Source organism: Solanum lycopersicum, chromosome 6, assembly GCF_036512215.1.
Source record: "Solanum lycopersicum chromosome 6, SLM_r2.1".
Classification (NCBI taxonomy): Eukaryota; Viridiplantae; Streptophyta; class Magnoliopsida; order Solanales; family Solanaceae; genus Solanum; species Solanum lycopersicum.
In genome coordinates this window covers 44,655,971-44,675,913 of record NC_090805.1, presented here as the reverse complement: position 1 = coordinate 44,675,913, position 19,943 = coordinate 44,655,971, and the positions used below count along the sequence as shown (strand labels likewise).

General features: G+C 30.1%; 3 protein-coding genes and 1 long non-coding RNA gene across 12 annotated transcripts; all 4 read right to left on the bottom strand.

Moving 5' to 3' along the window:
• Positions 1-736: 736 nt before the first annotated feature.
• LOC101244594 (uncharacterized) lies at positions 737-1,564 on the bottom strand. The gene has a single exon (XM_004242161.1). The coding sequence runs from the start codon at positions 1,562-1,564 to the stop codon at positions 737-739; it is 828 nt and encodes a 275-aa protein (XP_004242209.1).
• A 2,739-nt stretch (positions 1,565-4,303) lies between these two features.
• On the bottom strand, positions 4,304-8,999 carry LOC101263220 (uncharacterized). Of its 9 annotated transcripts, none has more exons than XM_010324367.4 (6): positions 8,793-8,999; positions 8,608-8,677; positions 6,631-6,887; positions 5,790-5,880; positions 4,706-4,772; positions 4,304-4,576 (listed from the first exon to the last, which is right to left on the bottom strand). In XM_010324367.4, the coding sequence occupies exons 2-6, from the start codon at positions 8,610-8,612 to the stop codon at positions 4,523-4,525; spliced, it is 474 nt and encodes a 157-aa protein (XP_010322669.1). In that variant the 5' UTR covers positions 8,613-8,677; positions 8,793-8,999; the 3' UTR covers positions 4,304-4,522. The 9 variants fall into 9 exon arrangements, with proteins under 9 accessions (XP_010322669.1, XP_004241696.1, XP_010322666.1 ...); XM_004241648.5 differs by having other exon boundaries at positions 8,608-8,718; positions 8,793-8,959; XM_010324364.4 differs by having other exon boundaries at positions 6,631-6,892; positions 8,608-8,718; positions 8,793-8,944.
• A 3,734-nt stretch (positions 9,000-12,733) lies between these two features.
• Positions 12,734-13,864, bottom strand: LOC101263524 (uncharacterized). The gene is made up of 2 exons (XM_004241649.5): positions 13,539-13,864; positions 12,734-13,121 (listed from the first exon to the last, which is right to left on the bottom strand). The coding sequence occupies exons 1-2, from the start codon at positions 13,714-13,716 to the stop codon at positions 12,925-12,927; spliced, it is 375 nt and encodes a 124-aa protein (XP_004241697.1). The 5' UTR covers positions 13,717-13,864; the 3' UTR covers positions 12,734-12,924.
• A 3,023-nt stretch (positions 13,865-16,887) lies between these two features.
• Positions 16,888-18,078, bottom strand: LOC138349059 (uncharacterized). Its single transcript, XR_011221587.1, has 2 exons — positions 17,721-18,078; positions 16,888-17,151 (listed from the first exon to the last, which is right to left on the bottom strand). It is a non-coding gene; the product is annotated as an uncharacterized lncRNA (long non-coding RNA).
• Positions 18,079-19,943: the final 1,865 nt, after the last annotated feature.

Genomic DNA, 19,943 nt, shown 5'->3' with positions numbered 1-19,943 from the left:
GACTCATAGTTCCTACAGATGCATGACCCATCCTTCTATGCCAAAGAAGGATGTCCAACTTATTCTTGGAAGCAATCATTCCTTTTGGTGAGCAATCAACACCACTCCCTCTGTGACTCATCAAATAGAGGCCATTTTTTTCTTCACCAATCTCCAGTACCTTCCCACTTGAGAGGTCCTGGAACACACAATAATCAGGGAAAAAATGAACTGAGCATTGTAGTTCCTTAGTGATCTGGGATACTGAAAGCAGATTATATCTAAAATCTGGAATGTATAAAACATTTTTCACAGATCTTCCATCCATCAATTCACAACTACCAATATGTGATACCTCTACGATCCCTCCATTTGGCAAATGTACTTGTTTATTATAATCAGTAACAGGTTTTCTAAAATTCAACATCTCTTTATGAGAGATCATATGGTTGGATGCACCTGTGTCTATTATCCATTCCTTATCATCATTACATGCATAGGAAGCAAATGCTTTAGAAAAATTACCTCCCATATTTGAATCAGATAATCTGCACATATTTGAAGAGGAAGGTTCTGGTACATCATCAGCCTTGTGCTTTCCCAGATTAGACTGATTGAGATGTGATGATTTATCATATTGCTGCATCATCTGTGGGTGTTGTGAAGGAATTTGGAATCTATTCCAATCAGCATGAAGATTATCAGTTCTAGGATAGTTATTGTAACCTTGATCATTACGAAAATTCACATGAGCTGCTCAAGCTTGTGATCCATCATTGTGTGATCGACTTTCCTCATCCCTCACATTGTGAGCATGACTTCGATTCTCTCCTTCCTTCTCATAAGAATCATTTTGCTGCCCAACTTTCTTCTTGAATCTGAAGTTGGAAGGATATCCAATTAACCGATAACAATTGGCTTTAGTATGACCCATCATCTTGCAATGATCACATTGAGCATTCCAGTCCCTTTTAAACTTGCTAGGAACTTGACGAGCAGTCATAAGAGCTGCTATCTTCAGATTAGTAACATTCCTGGCTGAGTTTGCTATGACTCGTTGACTTTCTCTTTCAATCATCATTGAATAGGCTTGATTAACAGAAGGAAGAGGAACTAGCATCAAGATCTGACTTCGAGCCTGCTCATAAGTCTCATTAAGACCCAGTAAAAATTGTAACAACTTCTGTTGCTTCATAAATTCTACAAAACCTCTCGATTCTGTGCAATTACAACCAGGAAAAGGCGCAATGCAATCAAATTCTGCCCAGCACAATCTGAATTTTGTGAAATACTCTGCGATCGTACTCGTACCCTGTACCAATGTGACAATTTCTTTATGTAGTTGAAAGATCCTTGATCCATCCGTCTTATCAAATCTCTCCTTAAGATCTCGCCAAACAGAACATGCATCTGTAGAGTAAACAATTCCACCCAATAATTCCTTTGAAACACAATTCATGATCCATGAAAAGACAATTGCATTGCATCTCTCCCACAAATCACTCAGATTAGGACCAAATCCATCCTTCCTGCACTTTCCATCGATTAGCCCCAACTTGTTTCTTCCAAGTATGGCTATTCTCATCGATCTGCTTCACACAGAATAATTCTCAGCACCTGTAAGTTGAATGGAGATCAATACAACTCCAGAAGTGTCTGCAGTACTCAAAAAAAGAGGATGATTGTGACTAAGTTTTTTCGGTAACTCATTGTCGACAGTAACAGCCATTGTTGAGCTTCACCAACGGCTTTAATTCTACCTTGCTAAACTTCAATTCAGACCATATCAATGGCTGATTGCTCTGATACCATGTTGAAACAATTGAACAAGATGAAGAAGAGCAAGATGAAGAAGAAGAAGGATCTGGAAGAAAATATCTCCACTTCTATTTCATTAGAAAGGAATACAAAAGCTCTTAATGAAAACAACTAAAAACTACTTTATATAGAACTTAAAATACTAACTAACTAATCTAACAGATCCTAACCGTAATTTGTTATAACTAATTTTAGTTAGCTAAGTAATAACTCCTTTCTCATTACATATCACAGTTAGTGATTTTATTTAAGCACGGGCACACACGAATGTATCACAGTATGAATGATTTTATTTATAGAAATGTTTTCTTTTTATCAAATATTTATAGAAATATTACTGTATATGTGATTTTAATTTTTATAAGAATAAATAAGTACTGTAGTGGCCATTATTGATTTGATAAGTAAAACGTTATCTTTACATCGGAAAATTTGACGCTCACCGATTTAAAATTTATAAAATTTTGTATCCGTTGCTTTGCTTTTCATTTTCTTTGCAAATATACTTTTATATTTATATATTTTATTAAATAAATTAGTCATTTCGACAACAACAAAAAAATTATAGCTTATCAACACTTCTTTTAGTGGACAATTGTTCTTCTTTAGTTTCTAACGTGTATATTCTATCCAAATATGTAGTTAGTTTATTTATAAAATTAACTTAAATACTTAAAACTTATTCTGTCGCAATTTATGAAATATTTTAATATAGTTTTAAAGAATAAGTGGATTAATGGTTGAAACTAATTAAATTAGTTTCGATCATTTCAATATTTTAAAATTTAAATATATGTTTTTAGTTCGGGAAATACATCCATGTTGGATGTTGCTTCGTGATACCATATAAATGTTAATTAATCTTATATGTATATATATATTTACGTGGTATTTTTCTTTTTTGAGAATCAAACCGTTTAAGTTTGATTGAAAATTTGCAGACGGAATCTTCAATTTTATTAGATTAAATTTAGATATTACTATTTGTAAACTATACAAAAAAATACTATAAATCATTAGAATTAATAATATAAATTGTTTGAAAGATATATTGAAAAATTTACTGTCAAAAATAGATTTGTTTGAATCTCGAAACTAAAAAAGCTTTACGTAACAAGGAACATTAATCAGCTATTGACTGGTCGCTCTCTGCTTGTTTTACTTGTTAAATTGCATCCAATGTTATTCCGACACGATCCATGAACCCTCATGGGTTTTACTTTGGACATTTCGACGGCCCAAAAATTGGGGGACGGCCCATAATCATTCTAGCGTCGCTCTCTCACCAAGTGACGATGAGCAACGTCAAATTCTGAGACATAAATTTAATTTCAGAATCAACAAAATTATATTACCAAAGACATAACTTATCCTTATATTATAAAAACTTTTATTAGACAAAGCCATTTCACTTGTTAATTTAAATTTTATTGGACAAGGCCATTTCACTTGTTAATTTAACTTAGATTTCTCTGAGTTACCTATTTCCTTTTGCCATGTTTGATTGATTAATATCTTCCCCCCTCCCCCTCCCCCCCTCCAAAAAAAAAAAAAGAGTTACTTTGCGTCTCAATCTTTTTAATAGAGAAAATCTTAAAATAAAGTGTTGTAAGGTTCAAAAGTAGCGAATAATGCACTTACTCATCTATGTTTTTCTACTTAATAAACACCACCTGGGTCTTTTTTTAATTTTATGATCGTTTGAATTTTATGAAAAAAGCTTAAAAGATTTTTAATATATTTTATTTTTAGGTCATCAATTTTATTAACTCATCGTGAGTAATAAAAGAATTTTTAATTAATAAATATAATCTAAATGTTCACACATATATTGTACTTCAAATGCAACAACGACACGAACACAAAATAGAAGGCAAAAGAGGTCCCTCTTCCAGGCTGAATACTAACATCGATTTCTTTTTTGGCACAATCTATTCTGCGTTCCATATTGATTTGTCACCTGGACTGCACTTATTCTTCATTCAAAAAGGGCCAAACATGTACTAATAGTTTTAATTGACACCAACGATGGAATATGAGTAACTTAATTATCATACCGTTCTTGTGCCATTATCTTTACAACTCACCATAAATTTCTAATTTCTCTGAGTGATTCATCAAAATATCCTTGTTTGTCTAAATTTAACTCATATTAATCGATCGATTATGCTTCTTTGTCGGATTGGTCACATCATAATTATCTAGATAAGTTCACTTCCATGATAAGATAACAAGCAATAATACGAGAGGTGAGGACAAGAACAATCACTCTCATAACCGAAGTCGTCACACATTTACGTACTTTGATGACATCAATGACAAGTGTCTATCTAAAACAATCTATCTACCTTTTCACAGACAAGAGGTAACTAACCCCTCTTGGTGGAAGGTGATTACTTCAAAAAAGAGAACAGACTCTCTCGTTCAACGCCATGGTATGAAAGTTCGTTGAACGAGTTCTCATTTTTTTCCGTAAATCAAGTTAATAGAGCATAAGAAAGTAATGTCTGCTGAAAGAACCAGACGAGAGTCATCAGTTTTTATAAACGTCAACAGGTTTCCTAGCACAATAGTTCGTTTAAATGTACACAAGGTAGGTTACATATATATCTTTACAAAACACCCCATATATCCAGAAACCTCTTCGACACAAAGCAAATCAAGTTTACATCATCCTGCTACTCTCCCTTGAAGATTCGTCTGCAACCTTAGCTTGCAACACATCTCAATCATACATTCCTTCCTGCTCCCAAACATCTACAAGAAAATCTACCATTTCCTGTTTTTTTTATATGATGAGCCGACAACAGTTAAATAAAGCACATGGTTAGAACGGTTGGAAAGTTGAATAGAGCACAGTATGATAAGCATTCAATATATTTTAAGCTTTTTCAACAAGCAGTCTTACAGCAAGTGGGATACGCTTGGGAAATGGCTTGTTGCTCCCCAGCAGACTATCATAAGTAGCATTCCAACTGCAAAAATAAAATTACTATTGAAGTATGATCCATCAATGGAAAACATTTACTTGAGCACAGAACCAAATATCCAAAGTATGATTATTCCTGAAAAATCCATGCTGAACATCTAAATTCCATACTCATCCAAATCCCAGACAAGCATCATCCTCTTATCTAAAAACTTAAAGCTGTTAGAGAGACTTATATTGTTTAATTATATTCTCAACCCGCCCCTCCATGTGCGGGCCAGATTCTTTTTTCAAGGGCTAAGCACGTGACTTCTTTTTGACATGGATGAAGGTGAGATTAGTTCTCTGGACCTCTACCTACCTGTTGAAGTGTGTGACTATCTCTATCTAAAAGCTTAAGCTGCTAGAGTGAGCACACTTTTATTATTAAATTATATTCTCAACAAAGTTCACATTGGATATTTACCTTTAAGGAGTTTTATGGAGTTTGACTTTTAGAATTAGTTACACCAAGTCTTAATTAAACAAGATCACTGAACCAGAAGGTCTTCGATCCAACTAATAGACTGCTGAATATACTCCTTTGGTATTCCAACTTGCCAAATAAAAATCAATCCTATCAGAAGAAGTTTCGACTCTTTTGTTTGGACCTAGTTTTTTGAAGAGAGAAGATGTAGTGAAATGTTGTGCAGTTGCCATGCCAGAGCACTAGAATGCTACATTTTACGATCAGAATTCAGACACTCAAATACCTAGACAATAACCCATGCCAAAAGAAATGCACCAAATCCAGTAACATATCTTTTAGACTTCATTCTTCCAAATCAGCCTCTAGCACCTTCCCCCCAACCCAACCCAAATAAGTTTCAGCTTAGCATGACAAAATCATCAATTTCTTCATTTTCAATTTAAGAATTATAATTTAGGACAAACTGACAACAGATCATGCCTTGGTTAATGAGAACCTATAACTTGAAATACTACATCATTTGTAGTGAAATTATAGTAAGACTGAGGGGTTCTTGAATTATCAGATAGTTTGGAAAAAATTAGAACATCTAACCTTAATTTGGGTTCAAGAAGCTGTTTTGGTTGCTTCTCCGGACTTTTTCGTCCGACCCACTGCTGTCTGATTTGGTTCCAGCGAATAAATCCTGATAAAGAGAACTAGCTGCATAAGTTAACTCATTGAAATAGATGCAAAAAAAAGACGATAACAAGAACTAAAAAAAACAATAAGGAAAGAGTCGACAAACAAATAAACATATTTTTTCAAAACCTATTGGCTGATCAATCTTAGTCTTAGGACCTTTTTCACACAGACACAATGAGCAAGTTCACAAACTCTTAGAACATCTCTGAGGGCCAAGGGGATTAGCACGAACTATCTGGAACATCCAGATTCTAAAGAACTGGTATTTGAAAAAAAAATAATTAAAATTACTGATATTTAAGATCAAGCAACCACTACTTTATCAAAAAAAAAAAACAAGTACCCACTAGATTTGCCAAGTGCAGTAACTTTCTTGCCACATATTTGCTCGTCGGGCCTTATTTGTGTTGAAGACGACCATAAAACACTAGGGGCATTGTGGGAAACACTTCTAGAAGAATAATGACAATTGACAGATATGATCCATGGCTGACCAGAGATCCAACCCACCTAAAAAGATAAAGAGGGGCACCGGGGAACCAAGGAAAGAAATAAATCTATTCCTGAAGCATGACTGCATGAGTACTGCTTTAGCTGTCAAAAGTTCTCATTTGACAAATGACATCTCTTATACTGGTCATGCTGAATAAAGAGTTTTCAATGAAAACATCGGGGTTCATCTAACAACCAGGATAACAAAAAAGGCATGGAATGATATTAAGTTGTGAGCAAGAGAAGATCCAATACATACCATGATTTACAAATTCAGAATGGTTGTTTGTATTTGCAGCGCCATGAGCATCGGGTGCCTGAGTAGATGTACTAATTGACGAGATGCTTCCTTGTGATTGAGCTGCACTGTAGTTGTCCATGTCACCCGTACTGGTACTCCAAAAGTCCGCCGACAGTTTAGCTTTATGTACTAAATGATCTAGATGTTTCTTCTCCTTCAGATGCTCATGAACTGAAGATGTTAATTTGGTTTTACTAACGGACCCCAGACAACCACTGCACTGTTACAAATGACATTTGTTCTGTAAGAACCAATTAGGATACATATACGTAAAAGAGAGGTCTTCTAGTCAGAAAATTCAAAATAATTTCTATGCCGCGTAAACAACGGAAATGATAAATGGCTATAGGGCAAGCAGGATATAACATTTCCACCTCATTAGGATCAACTGTTTCAGAGATTATCAAAACAATATCAACCTCTTCCTTAATGAGGTTTAGAGGCTATACTACTACATATAGTTCATTTGGTTATTGCTAAGTTACAGACTTATGGAGCATCATACGGATGGACAGATTGGGATTTTGGACTATGTGATGACAAGGTCAGTGTAACACTAATTACTAGTAAACATTCTTCTATCATTGATGTAAACAACTTTGAGACCTACATTTTGAGGAAAGTAATTATTTTAAATAACTTCGAGACCTACATTTTGAGGAAAGTAATTATTTTAACTACAGTAAACTCCTAGACTAAATCCTCGGAGACAAGTGAACTACATTTATGCACTTAAAAGCATGTTAAAAATGGTTCCAATACCAAATTATTGGTGTCGAAGAACAGAGAAGAGAAGAATGAGAAAAGAGTATAGATGAGGAGAAGTTTTGGGAGAAAACTAGCAATATCATTTATCATGCTGCAATAAATGTGTTTGATTGAGCTCTTATACTACCTGCTATGTCCACATGAAGTAGGCTGAAAATGAAATAACAGGAGATAAGAAACTAAATTAGGAAAGAAAATGCTAACTTAGGCTAACAAACTTTCCCGCAACAATTAGCTCTTACACACAATTTGAACTAATTACGAGCTTAGCCACTAATCCTGTATCAAGTTTTTCAAGAAGTATCAAAATTATATGAATAAAAAGTTATTCTGCATCCTTCAATTACCATCTTTCGGTCCACCATTATTCTCAATTACTTCATAAAGAAATGAGGGATCTAAAACCTAAAAAATATAAAAACACATCATTTCTGGATTACAAAATTTAGGGAAAATTAAGTACTTTCCCAGTCATTGATTCATTTCATTATTTCATTGATGGGCTTTCACAATGTATGTCAGTGGAAGCAAACGGACAATCAGCTGCCTAAAGGACCCCATTTGTGGTTTAAGGTTAAGTTTATTCTCCTTTCTTCAATATATATATCTCACTCTGCTATGCTATAAACTGAGCAGCTTCATTTTATTACCATCCTCGAGTTCAACACCATTGGGTAAAGACTAAAACTTACTCCTTTCCTTAAGCAATCCTTATCCTTCTCTTGCTTTCTTCTTTTCTTGAGCTTTTATAGAACAGATTTATATCAGGTATAGTTGGTCCGTTAGGATGAAGCTTTAGTAGATATAACAAGTGTGCCGAACTTCTTTTGCTGCTTTGAGGGTATTTTGAGATATATTTAGAACTAAAAAAGAATAATTCTAACTCACTCATAACAACAACAAGCCTGGTCCTAAGGCCATCACTATTCAAAGTTATAATTTCAATAAAAAACACCTCAACCCTAAACTAGTTGGGTTAACTATATAATACTCTCTATCCATTTTTATTGAAGCCCAAGTCAGATGATTATCATATACTCATAGCTAAAACATCTATAATCTTTTCCTCCGGAACCATATCTACTCAAATCCTAACAAAAAAATACCTCATTGAATAAACAAAAATAAATAAAAATTAAGCTATGATAGAGACCAAAAATACATTACCCCATGCATGCGAATGCGATGAATTGGATGAACCAAGCTGAAATAGATCCGATTTGAAACAATGCTGCCACTATAAACAACGAACAGACGAAAACAAAAAATTCACAAGGCCTGCTATTAAAAAAAAACTGTATCAAATTCTTACACGAATCGAAGGTGAAATTGAAGGCAAAGAGATGAAATACCTTTAAGATTGAGAGAGAAAGAGCGATCACTCTCCGGGAGAAAACCTCCAGAAAGTGGATGCGGTGCCGAAACGGAGAAATTGCTTTCAATCAATCATTTGATGGCTATTTTAGCCTCCTCCTATCGTATTTATACATGATCAGCATGGATTAACATTTTATTTTTGGGCCCATGTTGATTTATTTTAAAAGCAGTTGGTAATGATTGTTACGAGATATACGGCATAGTAATTTTGGGATAAAATTTAAGATTATTTTTGTTTCAATTTTTTTTTTTTAAAGTTTGGTTGGAAATAATAGTTCTTATTGGATTTGAAAGTAGGGTTATTCAAAATTGCATAAAAATTAATAATTCAAATGAAAAAATTATTTACATGTAATTGATTATTGATTTTGCAATTTGATCATGGTTTTGAGTTTGTTTTTTATTGAACTATCAATATTTTAAAGTTACGAGTGTTTTTCTTAATGAACTAATAGATAATTTGATAGTAATTTAATTAATGGATTATATTTATACCAGTTGGTATATAGAACTGTTGACCTAGGAATTATAGTATCATGCTTTCAGTTTTTGACAGTTTCAAACTCTCGATTATTCTACAACGTGTTAGTATTTTCTTTTGCAAGATGTAATCTTCAATTCATGTGCATGATTCATTTGGTTTATCACTTTTTTTCTAAATTAATTTACAATAATTTTTATGTGCGAAATATTAAAGACCAAACATATAACTAAACGATAATGATCAATAGACAATTAAACCCACTTGTTGATATGTTGATATCTTAACAATGTAGCATATTTACAAACTGATAAGTAAAACTACTAAACTTTAAAATTGAATCAAATTGATCAATGTACAACTCTGCCTTTCATGTACAACTCTATCTGAAAGGCACCAATTCATTATCATTCCATTGCTAAAAAAACTTTAAAATTGAATCAAATCGATCAATGTACAACTCTATCTGAAAGGCACCAATTCATTATCATTCCATTGCTAAAAAAGAGTCGTTCGTTTTTCTGTGAAACTAGCCTCGTACAATCCACCCTGCTATTAGCAATCAAGTAGCCCTTACATTCAATTGGGTCACATGATCCAACTCTAAGGCTGATAGACATTAGCCCACCAAGCCCAATCAGCTAGGACAGCCCAAAGTAGATTTCTAATTGTCAATTAATCTTTTAAAATTAAGACTACTTTTAATCTGTTGTAAATGATGACTATACTTATAATATTGTCACTAGTGGCACCTTTAGATTGTGTTCGAGTATTTATATATTTCTGGTGTCAAATGATCGATTATATCAAATTCGAGAATGTTAAAATAGATTTAGTTAATAAATAAGTAGGTCATGCTTAAATATTAATTGGTATGAAACTCGTTAGCTGGAAATAAATTAAAATTTTAATTTATAATTCAATCTGTTTAATTCTTTCTATATTTAGAATTCAATGTTTGTTTTCTTATAGTTTGTCTAAGTAGCTAATAAAATTAATTTTATGGGGGGTGACTTTCCTTGAATGAGAAATTAGGGCGAACGTGTTAGCTTAGGTGCTAGGGTTGTCAACTACTCAACTTCCTGTTTGTGTATAATATTTTGGTAAAAAAATTCCTAATTGGATTAAATGGATACACTTATACTTGCTATGATATTTCATCAAAATGCCGCTTAGGTTATTCGGAAGATTCTGGAGAAGAAGGTACTTGGGCCAATTTTGGAACCAAGTAATTTAGGATCAAAGTGGAAGGGAGGATGGCGAATGGTTGGAACGGATCGGATTTGAACGAGTTGAAATATAAATTGAGAAAAAAAGGTTTGGATTACCGTTCATCCAAATATAATATGGGTAAATATGGTTTGGACAAAACAATTCTAACTTATTTAAATAGATTTGTTTTTCAAAAAAAATAATATATATTTTACCCCCTCCCCATAGACACCCCCACTTTTCACCAACCGACCCCTAAATCTTTTGTTTTCCAAAAACAAACAAAAAGAATCTGTTTCATTTCACTTATATGGGCTGAATATGAGTTCTCATGTTAATTATTTTGTCCATATTTGTATGAGTTTAAATAGGTTGAAGATCATATTAATCCACTTAAAAAAAATGTGATCCATTAAATTTAGTATGACAAAATAGTTTCTTTTCACTTATATAGGCTGGAATTGCGACCCTGGCGGTGATATCTAGCAAATTTTTTATCCATCATTGTACATCCATCTAACTAGTAAATTTTTTATCCATCATTGTACATCAATCTAACACCACAACGTCCTATGGTAAGTTGGAAGAGCACTGTTATGGAGCCAAAAATCCATCTTAAACATCATTTTATTCTATGGTTAGCAACTTGGAGAATGTTGGCTACTACATAAGTTTGGCATAAATGTGCCCCTGAAAAGTAGCTATTGTGCAGATGCCATAGAAACATTTGATTATCTCTATTTCGAGTGTCCTGCAATTAGAGCTTTGTGGACTAGATTAATGAAATGGTTTGGAGAAAAAAATAGAAAGATGACAACAGGAGCTTGCATGGCCAGAGGTGGCTCAACAGTGTTAAAAAAAAAACATTTGCCTTAGTCTTTAAATTTAAGAGGCCTCATTTTTATTAATAATAGGTTATAAATTATTATTTTTTTAACAAATATTAAATACTATTTGTAAAAAAAACAAACTTTTCATGAAAAATGAAGGAATTATTAGAAAAAATTTGACATAGAGTATTATATCTTATGAAAAATAATTTAAAATAAGAATGATTATATTATCAATTGAAAACTAAGAAATCAATTATATAAAAGTTATTAATAATTGAAGTTTAGGGCCCATTTAATTTTTGCTTAAGATCGATAATATGTTTGAGTCGGTCCTGGCATAGGCAAATGGATGGGCAACAAAGAGTAATGGTAATGGAGAAATAATCAAATTAGTATTTACAATGATGCTCTATATTAATTGGAGAAAAAAAATTTCTATCAAATTCCAGAATAAATCATACTAATGTGGTAAGGAGATTGACTTTTACGTCAATCTTTGATTAGTAATCTTTAATCCATGCTAGAGCGGGTTTTGGTAGAATTTGAATAGTAAATGGTCAGCTTTTACTTGGTTTTATAATTACTCTTTCTTTTTATATACTCTTTGTGTTTCAAAAATGATGATCTAGTTTGATTTGAAATAGAGTTTAAAAAAAAAATATTTTTTAATCTTGCAGTTATAAATTAAAGTTATGTTAAATGTATCAAAATGTTCTTTAATCTTATAGTTTTAAACATGTCACGTAGAAAAATTAAAGTTAAAGTGTTGCCAAAAAAAAAATAACTCATTTTTTTTGAACAAACTAAAAAAAAAAATAAAGTTATTCTTTTTGAAACAGAGGGAGTATATCAATAAAGTTGAACAGTTCAATAAAAAAAATCCTTATTTATATGCACATGACATACGTGAGAGTTGAGTTTATAGGAAAAATTCTAGATTTTATTTAAATCTTACAACTGTTTCAACATCATACGGATGGTATGAGGTGAAAATTTCACGTGTTTTTCAATAAAAATAATTTATTTGCCAACTTATTTCATTATATTTCAAAAAAAAAACTAAAAAAAAAATAATTTGACTTATGTAAACATATCATAATACATTTAACCTCTAAATCTGAATCATTGATTACCACACTTCATTCAATCTTAAAAATTAAGAAACTAATCCTATCAACATGAAACCTTATGATTTAATAGCCAAAAATTCAACAAACCATCCATTTTTAGTCAATATATGTTTTATTATCTTTTGCAATGAAAAGAATAAAAAAAGTAGATGAAATATAAATACTTTAGTTTTGCACTAAACATCTATCACTAAATGTATTTGTACCAATATAGAAATAAATTTCACTTATATCTGAATCACAAAATCTAACACAAGAAATAGATGGAAAGCAAATTATATTTGTACCATCACAAAAAACATACGGAAGAACTTAATTTTTTAGGAACAATCGTATCTGAATGAACAAAACGTTCTAATGTAATGTTCATTCATCACGATTTACAACCAAATTGGCTACACAACCTAAAATTTCTTCTCTTAATTGTTCTTTGTTTTTTTTTATAAATTTATCAATAAGAGAATCCCGTAAGATACCCACTTTCTTTGAGAATTCCATCGTACAAAGCTGTAGGATTCGCTGGCATATCCATAATATTCTTCTCACAACATTTTCTATATAGTCTTCTTCTGTACTCCTCCCCATTTTTGCCTGAATCTCTAACATCTGCTGCAAAATGAACCCTTTTCTTCTTCTTTTCACCTGTTGCTGTCAAACGATATGAATTTTGATTAATTATATCGATGCAAAGAAAGATTCAGAATTTACTAATTTCAAAATTTATTTAATTAATTCAATTTAATTTAGAAAATTAATCAAATTCACTAGATATAAGGAAAAAAATCTAGATAAGTTAAATGTTTAACTATCTGAGTATTCGATTCGATTCCCCATGGGTAAAATCTAGATAGGTTAAATGTATGATTATCTAAGCTTTCGATGAATATTCTATTACCCATGGGTAAAATCTAGATAGGTTAAATGTTCGAATATTTGAACTTTCAATGAATATTCAATTCTCCAGGTGTAATCTCATCCCCACCAGCCCCAATTTTACAAAAAAAAAAAAAAACACGTAGTACCGAATTTTCCAGGAGAAATGAAAATGGTATTTATTTATTTTACCTGAAGATAAGCAAGATTTGAGAATAGTTTTTCCCTGTGGAGGATTTTGAGCATTCTTGTTAACTTCAAGCTCTGCATTTGGAAAATAATTTTCCCGAAGGAAGAGAACGATAATGCCGGCTGAAACGGCTACAGCTGTTGCCAAAAAAACGGCTTGTGAGCCCATTGAATAGGACATGGCAGAATCGAATTGATGATCTCAATTCGTATAGCCGGCTGGCTAGCTTGTAATGGATACTTGTTGCAGTGAGCCGTCACAGAGAAGTTGATGGATAGAGTAGAGTAGGTTGGAATCTGGATATCATCGGCTTACTCTTATATATATATATATATATATATATATATATATATATATAATATGGAGTGTATAATAAATGTACAAAAAAATTAAATATAGATAGTATAAATTTTTATTCAGTCAATTAAAGTTTGTTAATCATAAATATTGACGTTGAATCCCACATCATCATAGGTGAAAAATTTCCTTTTAAATTAAAAATACTTATAGCCACTTAATTTCGTAGTTAAAGCAATAAAAAGAGTCAAAAAGTTAACAGTTGTTACCTTTGTTTATCGTTACTCGTAATTTATTTTTTAAATAGATTTTTCTTTTTATTTGTTAAGAATTTTTTTCCATGTTTTACTTTTAAACATTAAATATTTATTCTCTAAATCATTTGAAAGGCCTAATCACTAAATCATTTGAAAGGCCTAATCAAACATCATTTGATAGAGAGATAATTTGGAACTCTTTTCCTTTTAAAAAGAATACTTGGCACAGCGTTTTAAAAAAAAACAAAAAAAAAAACTCTTATTCGGTACTCTCTTCCTTTTAAAAGGAATACTTGGCACGGTGTTTTAAAAAAATAAAAAAGATTCTTAAATATTGTGTTTCGAAATTAAAGTTATGTCCAATAAACAAAATTATTTTTTAATCTTTTGGACTTAAATATATCACGTGAAAAGCTAAAATTAAAATATTATCAAAAAAGAAAAAAATCATTTATTTTGAAACAAGCTAAAATAATTTCTTTTTTAAAATGTGTTAAATCAAATAGTAACAAATAAAAATGAACGGACAATCTAAATCAAAATATAATTTTGGATACTCTTATTATTTAAAATTGAATAATTTAAGATTTAATTTTCTTTTTTTTATCAATTAGTAATTTATATTATGATAAATATAAATAGATTTTAAATACGTACTCTCCAAAATTAGTGGAGAGGATTTTAGGTTTTGGTCAAGAGGTTTAGGGTTCAATAGTACACCGCACGTAAGTATGAGTTGGGCAGTGAGTTGCACACTTCCCACAACTACAAGCTAAGGCAAATTTGTGTGTTTAATGTGTTGATGTGCCCATATATAGTTAGGGAATTAGAGTCAAATATATATAGTTATATTAAAAAATTAAGTGTTTGATTAATTAGTAAAAAAGTTTTTAAATGGAGGTAGGAATAGATTTTTTGAGGGCTGGGAAGAATACTTTTTTTTTTTTTAAAACAACAGAAGTATAAAATAAAAAATTATTTTTCTCAAGATTAAATTATTCTTTTTATATATACATATTTATCAATATATTTATTCTGAATTAATAAGCATATTTCATAAGTTTGGTTATTTGAAAATTTTATTTTATATTTTTATATAATAAGTTTTATAATTTATTTTATGTTTATATATTATAAATTATTTTACAGAATTATACAAAATTAGAAAAATGATAACAAAAATATCTTTACAAGATAAGCAAACAAAAAAAATAAAATTTAACAATTAAAGATTCTAACCCCTCCCTCCTCCCCTCCCCCCCCCCCCCAAAAAAAAAAAAAAAGGTATAATATCAATAGAAAGTTATAACATGTACATACCTAAATTCTATTTTTTTTTAAAAAAGTTATATTTCTTTTTGAAAATCTAAAATCTTGATTCTATAATACATAGAATATTTCAAGTTTATTTTGTTGGTGTTAATTTTAGGTATGGAAAATAAGGCACAAATCCTAATTTTTCAGAAGTTACATTTTTTCATAATTCTATTGGTACGTATATTATTTTAAGTTCAATTCGTTGGTGTTTTATGTTGTAAAGTTACAAGAGTTAAACCTTAATTTTGTGGAACTTATATTTTTATGACTTAAACTCTAATTTTATTAATACGTATATTTCCAGGATCTACACCTTAAGTTTATTAATACGTGAATTTTTCTAATACTAATATTTTAGGTCTGGAAGATTGATTTAAGCCCTAAATTTTAATCTGATTAATTCATACCTTTTTTGGGTAAGTTGGAAGTTTGACATTGGTTATCAAATGATTCATAGCTTTTTTCTTGGTAAGTTTGAAGTTGTTTGTTAATCAGCAATCTTAACTAAACTAAGTAACGTTTAATAAATTAATAAATTTTTCAACTAATTCACATTTACCATATATCACATTCAGAATGAATCAACATATGACTATATTGAATAAAATTAGCATGAACTAAACAACTGTGTTATATAAGTTTACTGATTATAATAGTTGTTAAGCCTGATTCATTTATGAAACTTATATTGCTCACGAAAAGATACACAATACCTAATTTCTATAAACTTTTTTTCAAATATCATTTCCATCACTTACTTTTTTTCCAATCATTATTTTATTCTGGACTCAAATTAAAGAGACTGAATGAAAGCTCTCGCTAGTTACGGTACAAATTAATATTTCATTTCGGAATAGTTCCATCATATTTACTCTTTTTGTTTCAAAAATAAATATGGCTTCTTTAGCAAAAAATCTAATGAAAGGTTTTTTAAATTTATTCGTTGTCTTAGGTCTTTTATTGATTTTTATTGCTAAAATAAAAGTTACATCTATTTTTGCCTTGTTGGGAAGCGCTGAGTTACTGTTGGAATATAAAAGGCAGTATATATATAAGTAGAAAATGATTATATTCCCATCTATAAAAATTGAAAAGTTGAACATCCACATGGATAGTTTTCTTTGTTTGGAAAATTTTATTTTATATTCTCAATTTGTTTCTAATAACACACTTCTATATAAACATAAATTAAATTTTTTTGTTTCAATTCGTTTGTCATATTCTTTTTGTTAGTTTTAAAAGCTTTAATTTTTTTTACAAATATATTTAAAATCATAATATTAAAATATATTATCATATAATTGACATATCTTAATTTAAGACCATAAAACTTTTTATTATTTTTTACTATTTTAAATTATGTATTACAAGTTAAAGTAGGGTAAATAAATTAAACAGGAAAAGTTTTCCATTTAATTGTTGGTTAGAGTTAGAATAATAATAATATTATTATTAATAATAATAATAATATGAAAATTGGTTAGGCAAAATTTCTAATTGCTAGAATTTTTTTATTTTTAGTTACGTAAAAAAGAAGTTAAATATTAAAAAACAATTGAATGTATACATACAAAATATTCTATAAGTACTTTTTCATACATCACGATTTAGAACCAAATTGAGAGGATACTACAATTTCTTGTATTTCTATATTCTCTTCTGTACTCCTCGCCATTACTGTTAGAATCTTTCACATCTGCTGCAAATTGAACCCTTTTCTTCTTCGAATTCATCTTCTTTTCAACTGTAACATGAAAATTGACAATCAAAATTTATATGGATAGATATACTAAAGAAAATTCGACGTTTCATATATACATAAAAAATTATTTTAATGGTCAAAGAGATAAACCCTTAATATAAGGTGGTCCCGCCCTGCAAACAAGGTCGCTAAATCGATAATATTCATATTAATTTATTTATGTGATACTTATTATTTGTCTTTATTTTAGATCCAAACAACGTGAATCTTGACCAATTGACGGGACAAGACTTTGTAAACTTATACTTCCTTTAATCCATACTTGGTAAAGTGTTATTTAAGGACATAAATTAAAGAAGTTTTTCACTATTACTCTTTCAAAACTATTTCCCAAAAAAAAATAATATAAAGTAATTAAAAAATGCTAAATATGAAAAACAGCCCTAATAATTCTCTTTGAACTTTTAAAAAAAAATTTAGTTACAATCCACCTACTAAGTCTAAACAAGGATATGAGTCTTCTCAGCTTAATTAATTGTCTATTCGAATCTTATAATGACGATATGTTTTTTTTTACAGATATATTTAAGATTGCAATATTAAACGAGTACCTGAATATATGCAAGATTTGAGAATAGGCTTTTGGCGTGGAGATTTTTGTGATTTATTGTTGGTTAGTTTAACCTCTGCAACTGAAAAATATTTTTGGCGAAGAAGATCAAATAGAAGAATACTGCCGCCAGAAACAACCACCGCCGCTGTTGCCATTGCCAACACAACGACTTGTGAGCCCATCATAATAATTGATAACAGATGAAATTCATTAGAAAATAGAGAATTGATGGTTAATTTGTATAGCAAGACACAATTTCTTGTTGCAGTTTTTTTTTTTTGTATATATAGACACAACAATAAATACCTAGTATGTATTTTTAGTCAGTCAAATCAAATCTTTTTAATTAATATTGATTTTGAAATCCACATCGTAATCGGTCAAAATTTTTAGTCATTGTATAACTTTGAGTTACATTCCAACTAGTTTTAGGTGTTAAAATTTAAATTAATATTAATACGTATTATTTACTTATGATTTAAATTTTTAATTTACTTCATATTATATAATTTTGAGTTATATTCAAACTAGTTTCAGGAGGTATATTATCAGTCTTAATACACATTAATTATCTATTATATTTTTAATTTACTCGATATTGAAATCTCTTAATAAAAGTTGATCTTTTTCATATGATAGCGCAAGTTAAAATAGTTGGATGGTCAAAGTTTGAATTGGGGCAGCGAGTTGCACACTTCCCACAACTACGACCAATAGTCAGGTGCGGAGCTAGTTTAGTCCGAACTCTAGGACGAAAAATTATATTATTTATATATAATTAAAATAATTTTTAAGTATATATATCATAGATATCAAACCTCAATCAGCTACTTCATATGTCAACTTTTACATATTTTGAACTTTCATACTAAAAATCTCAACCCGAGCAGTGCTAATAGTGTGCTTAAATGAACTCATTTGACTCTTAAAAATAAATAAATATTGTGATAAATTGATAATTCGTTTTACTTATTTATAGTATTAAAAATAATGTTTATATTAATTTGTTCAATCTAAAAAATTAAGAAATAATTTAGTATTTTCTCGTTTTGTTTCAAAATAGATATTGCACAATGAAAGGGTTCTTTAATTTACTCTTTTGCTAGGTCTTCTTGTTGATGCTAATAGAAACTTCTATTCATGATTGGAAAGCCCTTAAGAATCAATTACCACCTGGAATAAAAAAAGGCAATATATATTAAAATTGAAAAAACAAAATGCTGAGAACCACACACTATAAATAGAAAAGGGTTTTATTTAAACGGTATAGTGGTCGTTTGGTACAAAGATTAATGATGTAGAGATTAATAATATAGAAATTAGTAATATATGAATTAGTAATGTCAGAAGTAGTAATAGAGGAATTATTTTTACCAAGTGTTTGGTTCATTGTTTCCCACTTCATCTTGTGTTTGGATTAAAACTTTATAAAAAACTTCTTTCCAATTATACTTTTGAATTATTATGTAATTGGGTTAAGGTAAATAATCGCCGGATAATATTTCTTTTATGGCCTTCTAACTGGCAATGAAAAAAATTTTTTATTGTCACCCTTACCTTTTTTTACTTAAATTATTTGAGAATAAATAATTGTCATCTTAGTAAATTGAGAATTTTTAACCAAACTAAGTCATTATATAAAACAATTTACCAAAGTAATACATTTTTCTAAAATTTACAAAATCAGTATAAACGTATTTCACGGTAACGTTTTAGGGTATATTTTATTTTTTAAAAACTAACAGCATTAGGTTGATATACGTTACTGTAAGTAACGTTTTACTTTTAAAACGTTATTTTCAGTAATGTTTTACTCCTAAAACGTTACTGTGAGTAACGTTTTAGGAGTAAAACGTTATTGTGAGTATCATATATCAATCTGACGCCATCAACTTTTAAAAAATAAAATATATCCTAAAACGTTACTGTGGAATACGTTTATATTAGTTTTGTAAAATTTTAGAAAAACATATTATTTTGGTGAATGGCTTATATAATGGCTTAGTTTGATTAAAACGATCGCTTACAAATGTCAATTTTCAATTTAAAAAGGGATAATGCCCAAGTACCTCCTCAACCTATGCACAAAATCCCAGAGACACACTTATACTATACTAAGGTCCTATTAACCCCCTGAACTTATTTTATAAGTAGTTTTCTACCCCTTTTCAGCCTACGTGACACTAGTTTGAAAAAAAAAGTCAACCATCATTGGACCCAC